Consider the following 11445-nt stretch of genomic DNA (forward strand, 5'->3'; position numbering starts at 1 on the left):
TGAGAAACCTTTTTGCACCCATCAGATTGGAAAACATTTTGAAGGTCTGACAACGTATTGTGTTGACAAAAATGTATAGTAAAAGGCACTCTCATACTGTGTTGGCAAGTGTGTAAGTTGCTAGAGCAATTTGGCGACATCTACAAATTAAAGATGTTCATATTTTATGACCCAGACGTTACCATCTTAGGTCTATCCATGAGAGGAACTTCTGAACTGCTACACATCCCAAATTCCCCAAGAAAATGTATTGCTGGATTTTCATATTATCAGGAACTGGAAAAATGTAATTGTTTATCTGTAGAAGAATGAATGTAAATATTGTGGTTTATTTATATATTGCCATAGAATTATCAATCAAAAGTGCTGCTAAATGAACCAGAATGGATAAATCTAACAATATTTATTGAAAAGTGAATTGCAGAAGGATACAAAAGTGATTTCATTTATATAGTTTTAAATCTTCATTTATAACTAAATCAATGTAATATTATATAAAAATAATATGCAATTCTGTTAATGCATAAAGACCCAGAAAAGTTAAAACTCTATGGAGTGATAAGAAACATTAATTCATATCAGAGTTTGGTGTAGGAAATTAGGAGAGAAAGAGAGACAAGGAGGATTCAATTTGAGAATATGTGACTATCTGAAATATCTGAAACAGAAGTGGCATTGTGTGAAAACTTAACAATGATTAGTTAAGCTTCCGTAACTAGTCTTTATATTGTTTTCCATTTTTGGCTGTGTGTTGGAAATGGTTCATAATAAAAAATCAAGTGAAATCACAAAATCAGTTTTACAATGGGAATGCATATTAGTAAAAAAAAAAAAAAGAAAAAGAAGAAAACCCTTCTGAAGGAAATTTGGTATTTCCAGCTTAGAGCAATAATCTGAGATGCCCAAAGATCTTCATTGCTATATAATTTGTATAATTTGTATAGGAGAAAAGAAATAAAAACTCATCTGCTATAGTTGATGAGTTTCTGGAAAATAGTTTGGAATTTATTAAGCACTATAAAAATCTAACAAGTTATCATTGGCATAGAATCATTTGATAATTCTATCTTTTAGAACTTTGTACCTCTGTGAGTAATATAGGTAATTTCCTCTGTTCTTTATTGATTTTATAGAGCAATAACAATGCCTTTTAGTCTTGTCTCTGAATTTCTATGTGGTATTTTCTTTTTGATTCTCTGAGATAACACTGTAAACTCTAGCAAATAATTTGACACATGCTTCTAAGTCCCACATGAGAATTACAAAAGATAAAAATTACTTAATGACAAAAAGTGATGGGTTAATTTAAAATGCTCATTAACTGGTCAGATAATATGGATATGTTATGTATCTGTGACCAAAACGTCTATCTTATTTAGTAAAGAATTTCTTTCGGATCACTTTCCTCATTGCTCTTTTAACATCTTTGTTCCGAAGACTATAGATCAAAGGGTTTAGCAAAGGACTCACAAAGATATAAAAAATAGCTACAATTTTCCCTTGTTCTACAGAGGCCTTAGAAGGGGGCCTCAGATGCATGCAGAACAGTGTCCCGTAAAAGATGGTGACAGCTGTCAGATGGGACCCACAGGTGGAGAAAGCCTTGTGCCTCCCCTCAGCAGAGTGGATACAAAGAATCGCCATGAAAATGAAAATGTAAGAGATGAGGATGATGGTGAGAGAACAAGTCAGGTTGAAACCAGCTACCACAAACATTGCAGTTTCTTTGACATAAGTATCTGAACAGGCAAGAACTAAGAGAGGAGGGTCCGCACAGTAAAAGTGGTTGATTTCATTGGGTCCACAGAAGGAGAGACGAAGCACCAGGATGGTCTGTGCCAGACCATTTGCAAAGCCATAAATATAAGGAGTAGCAACGAGAGAGTGGCAAACAGATCTGGACATTTTGCTACCATACAACAAGGGTTTGCAGATGGCCATGTGTCATAAGCCATCACTGTGAGCATATAATATTCTGTGATCTCCAGGGCAATAAAAAAGTGGAATTGTATACAACAACCAATGAAAGAAATGGTTTTTCTCTTGGATAAGAAATTAACCAGCATCTGAGGAGTGACATTGCTCACGTAACAGAGATCTAGAAAGGAGAGGTGACCAAGGAAGAAGTACAATGGAGTGTGAAGTTTTGGGTCACTTCTGATTAACAAAACCATGCTCACATTGCCAATTACTGTGATAAGGTAGATGACTAGAAAAATCACAAAAAGGACAGGCTGCAACTCTGCTCGATCAGTCAGTCCCAGGAGAATAAACTCAGTCACTGCTGAATAGTTTTTCTTTGACATTGTGTTTGCTGGCTTCAAATGAGGTCTAAAGTAAAGAAAATAAAAAATGCATTTGTCTTTTGTCATTTCTGCATTACCCTCAACATGTCATCCGATTCCTCTTCCCCTTCGCTTAAACTTGTAAATACATGTTACATAAGTAAGCATGTGATTGATGTATTACATGTCTAAATCAATATAGAGGTCTTTTATATAAAAGCTGTCATATTTAAATGAATTTCTGCAAATCTTTTCTTGTTTGAAAAATCATTCTGTTACTGCAAGTCTTTGTCGTTTTTGTTCAATTACAATTTCCTTAAACATTGTTTCTTTGAATTTGTAATCCTTTGTTTTTCAATATACCTGTTGATGTAGTGTCCAAAGCTTCAGTCATTGACACTTATCTGTGTTTCAGAGCTGAATGGACTTAGAGATGTGGAAACGATATATGGCACATATTCTTGTAAAACCAGGATCTAACTGTCCATTTAAACTCAATGTTATTTCCAAGCTGTTCCCTCTCCCTGAAAGTCTGTCCATTTTCCCCACTCCAGTCCACTTCAGGAGGCCCTGATTTCCCCAAATTTTACTTAAATTTTAAGACTCAGCTCAAAGCTTCTCCTTTGCTTTGTATATTATTGCCAATCATTGAGATCAAAAGTTGGTTCATGGAGCACAAAAGTAAGTGTTTTTGTTTAAAAACAGATGTATATAACATACGTAAATAATATGTGTGTGTGTTGCTATACACATACACATATATTGGTGGCATAAATATTCTTTGGGGAGTGGTAAAATAACATATTAAAAGTCTCACTGGTCGGGGGCTAAATCATGAAGAAAAGATCGACAAAAATATCCTTACATCATAACAATTTTCTTGTAACTTTACCTTATTTTAACTCTTGCAAAAGCAAGAGAAAAACTCTATTGCATGAATCAATTTAAGTATTTTAAAACATTTACATGGTCATTTTGAAATAATAATCATGTTACCTATACATTGAGATGGCATGCAAGATATCATAAAGTGCATCTCCCAAAATTTGTGCAAGATAAAAGTGATCATGAAGACCATCATGGAAAAATCTACATTTTCTTTCAATAACATGCATCCAGGTATGCCGATATTATTCTGACTCTTTTTGATAGCTGAAACAGCAAAGATGGACACAGGTTACTTTGTAAGGCACTTTGTGAATGTACCACTCCAGCATTCTTTCCCATTGCATTATTCCATTCTGCACATGAAGACTTTGGGCTTATTGACCAGGGTAATAAAATGTAAGGCAAGTCTCCTAAATCAATATATCATAAGAATTTTGTGGTTTTTCTTCTTTAAGTTCAAAGATCATAGTAATTTTCATACTAGACAAACTCACTTTGGTGCTGTGATGGTACATTATTAAGTCTCTATATTTTAAACATTAATTAGGAGCCAAAATAATTATTAGCTCCATTCAAATCTTTACTGTGTGGAAATGAGCAATGCGAGCAATGAACATTCCAAATAGTTTAACTAAGTGCTTTATGGTAATAACCTTCCTTTAAAGAAACAGAACACAACATCCTACATGAGTTGAGCAAGGTGACTTCAGAGAGAAGTATTTGCAAGTGGACAGAAGTGGCTCAGGGGACACTTGAGGCTTTACACTCATGACATTCGCCCTCACATGGAGGCTCTCTCATGTAGATGCTTGCTGCCACTACCCAGGTTTCCTCATGAAATGCATTTTGGATTAACTTTGAATAATTAATACAGGTTATAAATCTGAAAGTGGCCCATTCTCCATGAAGGGGCTCTAGACCATTATATGATACAATGCCTATAATTATAAAGAGTAACATTGTCAACTCGGAAGGAACCGGAGAGATTATTTAATACTATCCCCTTATTCTTCTTCATGAAACAAGAGAGAGCAAGCACGGTTAGCTCTTGAGAGTCAGCAAATTGTTACAGTTACTCGGGTCTGCAGTCAGAGTTTCTGCCTGGATAACCCATATCCTCTGATTCCTAGCTGTGGGGCTTGGGCAAGATTCATCTCCATTCTCCATTTACAAATGCTTATACTCTGAAAGACTAGTAAAATTTAATTCAAGACATTTACTACTCCATCAGAATATGTTTCAACCCATAATTTTATTTTTTGATTAAAATACTTATTTGAGATATTTCGACAATACCTAATCTCACCTGTGAATGAAGGGTGATTTCCCAATGATAGCATGCATATGAAGAAGTGAAGAGTTTATAATGGAATTGTTATAAAGGGACCGAATCCCTAGGGTTTAATTATTTCCAGCAGAAAATCATTCAAAATATGAACAACCACTTTCTCTTTTACTCTTTTGTAAATCATAATCATATTGAGAACATGATTTTTACCCACTCCCCAATATCATCAGGGAATCAAATCTCCTGAGAATTATGAACCAGTGGGACTCATTATTTATTTTAATTTATGTCTTAATGTCTTAATACTTTTTGACATGGGGAAATATTAAGTTCTCTTATTTATGACATGTAAGATAGAATAATACATGGTTTAGGGAGAAAGTTTCTGTTTTTGGAATACCATTGGGAGATGAATTAAATTTTGTTGAACTTGGACTAGCTGTTTATTAATCTGAGCCTTGTGCTTTATTTTTCAGTAGGAATAATACGTAGCTAGGGAACATTGTGGATATATAGATAATATAGATGTGCTGGTGATTCTCCCTTTGTCACCCTAGCCCACCCAAAGCTATTGCCTTTTCTTCTCCACTTGCTCTGTCTACCTGGAGTTTTACCCTTAGGGAGCACACCAATGGAGCTCCTTTGGTAACTAGTTTCCAGGTGAATTTGGCCAATGGAAGAAACCAACAGGATGTCAGAGTTGACAGGAAGAAAATAGAGCTCAGTCTCTTTTTCAATCTCTTCCAGATTCACAATGAAGGTGCTAGAGTGGCTGTAGCCTTCCAAGGAAAACTTTGGTGGAGCTGTGTGTTGAGGAAGAAGATGACCAGGGACTTTCTTCCTCATTCTAGCTCTCAATGGGCTCTAGTGACAAGAGCCACTGGCTGGCCATTTCAGGACTAGGGGCGTAACTTTAACATAAATAGAGTCATATAAACAAATAATCATTTCTGAAGTGATAAATGGTATGAGGAAAAATAGACCATGGTTCATGATTAAAGAGCTATTTGAAATGGGTTAACTTAGACAAGTGGCCAGGCAATCCCTTTCAGAGGAGGTGTTATTAGAATAGAGATCTAAATGAAGTGATGAAGTGAGTCACCCAGAGGTCTGATGGGAGAACATTGTAAACAGAGGGAACAGTATGTGCAAAGGCCCTGAGGTAAGAATATGCTTGGCATATTCAAGAAACAGTTAGAAATTCAATGTGGCAAGGGCAGGAGGACTGAGGAGAAAGGGGTCAAAAAATTTAGAGAGGTGTATAGGAAGGCATCACATAAGTACTTGTAGACTCCATGATGTTTCTTAAGAAGTTTATATTCTAGCTCAAGTGGTATGGAAAGGCTTGGACTATTATACCAAGTCCGTAACATGATGTGGTTTATCTTTATAAAGATCGCTGGCTTTCATGGGAGGATAGAGGACGTCAAGTGTGGAAGGAGAAAGATCATTGTTATAGTTTGGGCAAAAGATAATTTCATCTTAGACCTGACTGGTAGCAGAGGAAATTCTGACAAGTTGTGTTAAGATTCAATATGTAATATTTAGAAAGTAGAACAGTCAAGATTTCCTGATGGTTAAATACAAAGTGTGATATCAAGTGTATGGGACATGTTGCAATTTATTGGAACTCAACTTTAATTTGTTTCAATTTTCTAATGTCATAGTATGCTGACTATCTGAAGGTGATGTTTAAGCTTGAGAAGAAGAAGAGGAAAAAATCCTTTAATTGGAGGAACTTTCTCTTGAGAAGGAAACTTCTGAATGAAAGAAAATTTTATTTTCTAGATTAAAATATTGTAGATATTGATATTGACTTGCCCTCATCACCCACTCTAAAGAACATAAGCATGACTTTATTTAACACTGAAGAAAGTCAAAATATTTGGAAGCACAATACTTTTAAGGGGAAAAATAGTAGGAGATTGAATTAGAAAAACATGGATGACCAAGCTGTTCCACACTGGTGTAGAACAGGTTTTTAATCCCTGCTTTTTCCTACTTTCATATTCAAATTCAAACATTAATCAGTAAAGATTTTTTAATTTAATGTCTTGGGATCTGGATGATATTGAAAATGAAAGTTTTTGTTTGTTTCTTGCTAATAAAGGCAATAAGTGTTTATCATGGAAAATTGGGACATAGATATCAAGAACAAGCTTTACTTTTCCTTAATCTTAGTGTTTTACAAAATTATCATAATATATATATTGGTGTGCCCTTCTTTTTTCACAAAAAACTATATAAAATGATTTGCCCTTTCATTCGTTGGGAATTTCTTCATTTTAATGTCTCTATAACAATCTAATGCAAAAATCTGTCATGCTATAGTCCCAGTCTCCTGATGATCACAGTCAATACACCCCTCCAGAGATTCTAGATATTTACAGCCAGCTTCTATTTTGTCTGGCACATGTCTATGCCTAGCCGGTTATTAAATGCAGGCAGTCCTCACTTTGAACAGTGTTGTGGTAACTGGGATCCATGCAAAGCAAGCACATGTTTCCAGTCTGTACAGGTTTCAGTTAGCCCAGTACTGTGTAAAGAGTGGGTGACCTGTATGTAATACATAACTTGTTTCCCTTTTCTCCATCATAAAGCAAACGTTGCTATGAAAATCTCCTCCCATTTCTCATTATACCTTCAGCACATTCTCAAAATTGGACTAACTGTAAAAGTATGCAAACACTTTTGAGATTCCTTAAGACACATTGTTAAACTGATTTCCAGAAAAGCTTCATCTTATCATTCTTTTTGATGCCATCAATGTAGAAAGTGCCAGTCTTTTTGAACTTTCTTAAACGCAGAGACTACACAAAACTGTCTGTTAATTCGAATTTTTGCTTTCTAATATTTGTACTCATTAGTTTTAGCATGTTTGTGTTTTTATCAACTTTCCGTACATAACCTTTAACATTTATTTATATGATGGTGTTTTAGTAATTCGTAAGATTTCTACCAACTTATAGTATTTTAACAAGTTTACACTTTAGCTTATTTTGGGCAAAATCTTTGCCAAAATATCTGATGCCTCTTTTATTGTCAAATTTCAGTGACTTTTCAACTGTGAATTTGTCCACTGCAATTAAGCTAACAGATATTTCTTCCAATGATTTAAAAAGTTAATATTTATTTTAGTTTGGATCTCTATAATTTTTTTCAGTGTTCAAAATGACTCACAGTTGAGGAGTACATGTGAGCATGTCAGTCCTTTTGGGAGATAATCCCTGAAAAATAGTGTTGCATAATGGACACATAATGGTATAATGGAAAAATGAATGTTTGTGTAAAAGTGTTAACAAGTACACAGCATTAACGTGTAAAAGTTAAATGCTTCTTTCCTCATTTATGGGCCATCAGCACCTCTCTGCCTTTCTGGCAAAAACACCCTTAACTCACTTGTAACCTTTCTTCCCTAAGCAGTCCTCTCTGTGGACTCCATGCCATACGTCTCTTCATCAGATCTGGGGACCAAGCTATAATAATTCTATTAATACCAAAATAACTTCCATATTCCTAAAAGAATTTACAATGCATGTGTGTTGCATCTATAGTCATATTTGATCTTATTAATATGTGTGCATATACTTTCTACAGTGAACATTCACATGCATAAATTCTGAGGCAAAAATATCGAATAGCTAGAAGCATCTGATTTTCACTCAAATTACACTTGAAAGAGAAAAATAATGAAGATAGAATTCCTCTGCCAGAGCTTAAAACACATTTAAAACCTACATTAATTATAAGAATTTGACTTCAAATATAGATATAGATTTGTCAAAGGAACAGAAGAAATATACCAGAAATGTATTCACTTAGTGTATCATAAAGGGAACATTGCAAATCTGTGGGGCAAAAAAGGGTTGCCCAATAAATAATGTGAGGAAGTGGGTTAAAAACGTCAAGGAAAACTTACGTACAACATTACAACATACAACAAAATTATATCTAGAATAATTCAAGATATTCCTATAAAATATGATTATGAAAAATTAATAACATAACATAGATACTTGCCTATTTAAATTGAGAATTGAGAAAAGCTACAAAACAAAAAATAGATAAAATTTTTTCCAAATATGCAAATATTCTTCATGTGAGAAACCATCAGAAATAACATGAAGGGCAATCATCAAGCTGAGGTATTTTCTTTCTTTATTAAATATACATTTCAAACTTTTTTGTTAAAAAAAATTCCAGTCTTTTCCTAAGAATTTCAGTTGAAACATCAAAGAAGTAAATAATCTTAAATAATATTTTCTATGATTAATAGTAGTACAGCGAAATGGTTATCCTCAAATATTGCTTGTCATAACTATAAAGTGTTACAAATTTTCTGAAGAAAAATTTATCTATAGAAGATTAACAGGAGTGTTAAAATTGTTCGAAACAATTAACTTAGTAATTGTTTAGTAGCACTTAGTAACACTTGTAGAGATGTATCCTAAAGGACCAATCACAGAAATATGTACACAGAGATATAACTTAATCTTAAAAATACTAAGATACATCAATAAGACGGAATAATGGTTCGCAAGATAAGCCAAGTGGAAAAAACTACACGAAAATGTTGAGAGTGGCTCTGTTTAGATAGGCAATTACAAGTAAATTTTGCTTTCATTCCTTATATCTTTCAGTATTTTTAGTTTCTTTTTCTGTAATCTATACCTATTCTTTTTGTAATTAAGTTCAAAATCAGTTAATTGTTAAGTATTACACTACATTAAAAATTATGTTCTCCAAAAATATTTTGTCCATATGAAATGTAAACATTATACCATCAACTGAAAATCAATATTCATACTTGTATATGACAATTGATTCCAATTTTGTTTTATTAATTATATATGCATAAAATTATTGAGAAGGAATATTAACAAAAACACAAAGGGAAACCATCCAGTGGTTTAGGAAATGTCTTTGATAAATATTGCTTCTTCATTAGCTGTCTGTATTTTCTAGTTATTTAAAATGAACATGTGTGCTTTTATAATATGGAAAATATATCGGTAAAATGCCAACTAAATATGTCTACCACATCTCAATATTGTCTGCTTTACATAGAACAGTAGGATAATTCTTTGTATGTTGCACACAAATTATCATGTTTACCTGAAATGTCAGAGGAAATTCACATTACCCATTATCAGCTATATCACTCTCCTCAGACTCACCATGGTTTCTGGAACAGGACTAACCTCAGTAGCTTATTATCCCCAGCAATCTGTCCAGCATTTGCAATGCTGAGGAGTTTAACCACTGCAATGTGAGTTGGAAAGAGGAAAGAATTTGGAATCAAGGGATTTACCTTTGTGCTACTGAGTGGTTGAGTGACTTTGAGTAAGTCATTTAATCTCTCTGTGCCTAAGAATCCAAATGTTATAAATGGAGATAATAATTTTCTCACTAGTTCATTTGCAAAGATTGAAATGAAAAGTGATATGAAAAGGAGTACCAAATTATAATCGTGTGACTTATGATTATATTTACGCATGTTGATTTATGTTCTATCCTGTCTGTGAAGAAATTCTGAGATGACTTTCACCCCACAACTTACACAGTGAAAAGATTAAATCACAAATAGAAGTAAATTAAATAGAAAAAAGTTTTTTTAAAAAAAATCCTATAAAGAAATAAAGTATCTGGATTAAGAGAGTTGCCAAAATTGAGTTTAAGTTTGGTTCCTGAAAGCCACAGTAGTTCCCATGACTAAAAAATAAAAGGAAGCATACAATTATTTAGACGGAGTATAGAGTACTTTTACAATGATTCTAAAATACACTTTTCAAATAGGATTATAAATCTGGATAGCAGCATATTCTGTTTCCTAGGAGTTGGAAACACAACTCTTAGTTTAACAAAGAGAGATGTTTGTTATGTGTTAAGGGAATGTCCCACAGACTAAAATTGCTGATCCTCAAAAACAAACTTGCACTAGGGACCCTAGTATGGTTGGGAACCCTCTCTTTCTCATTTCTAGGCTCTAAACACCATCTTACCACAGACATTTAGTCATTTCAAATGAAAAGATGCTTAAACGGTAATTTTATGAAAGAGATTTACCTTAATCATTTGCTGCACGGCCTGGATCACATCCTTGTTCTTTAGACTGTAGATCACTGGGTTCAGCATTGGGCTCAAAAAAGTATAAAAGACTGCAATTATTTTGGAATCCTCTACAGACTTCTTAGATGGAGTCCTTAAGTACATGAAGAAGAGGGTTCCATAAAATATAGTGACTATTGTCAGATGGGAACCACAAGTAGAAAAGGCTTTGTGCTTGCCTTCGGGAGAACGGATCCTCAAGATGGCTACAATAATGAAAAGGTAGGACATGAGAATGATGAAGAGGGAGCTTGAGAGAGTAAAACCAGCAACTATAAACATTGCCATCTTCTTGACATAAGTGTCAGAGCAGGTCAACATTATAAGAGGAGGATCAGCACAGTAGAAATGATTGATTTCAAGGGAGCCACAGAAGGACAAGTGAAAAGTCAGCAGTGTCTGAGAGAGTCCATTGAGGAAGCCATAAGTATAATGGACTGTGACTAGAGAGATACAAATGTTCTTGGACATTATGGTACTGTAACGTAAAGGGTTGCAAATGGCTACATAGCGATCCAATGCCATCGAAGCAAGGATATAGAACTCAGTGATCACCAGGGCAATGAAGAGAAGACACTGTGTGAAGCATCCAGCATAGGAGATGGTCTTCTGGTCTGAGAGGAAATTGTACAGCATGTTTGGAGTAATGTTGGAGGAATAACAAATGTCTACAAAGGAGAGGTGGCTAAGGAAGAAGTACATGGGTGTTTGGAGGTGGGAATTCGTCCTGATCAGTATGATCATGCACAGATTCCCTGCCAGCGTGATTAGGTAGATCACCAGAAATATTCCAAACAGGATCTTCTCTAGTACTGGGTTGTTTGTGAGTCCCAAGAGTACGAATTCCATCACTATAGTGTGGTTTTGGGAAGACAT

At 34.4% G+C, this 11445-nt stretch overlaps 2 protein-coding genes across 2 annotated transcripts; both read right to left on the minus strand.

Moving 5' to 3' along the window:
• Positions 1 to 1371: 1371 nt before the first annotated feature.
• On the minus strand, positions 1372 to 2306 carry LOC124228416 (olfactory receptor 1030-like). Its single transcript, XM_046642909.1, is given in 2 exon segments — positions 1372 to 1943; positions 1946 to 2306. Coding segments are annotated over 2 exon segments (933 nt in total).
• An 8191-nt stretch (positions 2307 to 10497) lies between these two features.
• On the minus strand, positions 10498 to 11445 carry LOC124228414 (olfactory receptor 5M10-like). The gene has a single exon (XM_046642907.1). The coding sequence runs from the start codon at positions 11443 to 11445 to the stop codon at positions 10498 to 10500; it is 948 nt and encodes a 315-aa protein (XP_046498863.1).

The sequence above is a fragment of the Equus quagga genome, chromosome 17 (assembly GCF_021613505.1).
Source record: "Equus quagga isolate Etosha38 chromosome 17, UCLA_HA_Equagga_1.0, whole genome shotgun sequence".
Taxonomy (NCBI): Eukaryota; Metazoa; Chordata; class Mammalia; order Perissodactyla; family Equidae; genus Equus; species Equus quagga.

Excerpts from the sequence above, each read along its gene's own strand:
- LOC124228414 (XM_046642907.1), bottom strand. The coding sequence starts at position 11,445 with ATGTCTTCCCAAAACCACACTATAGTGATGGAATTCGTACTCTTGGGA.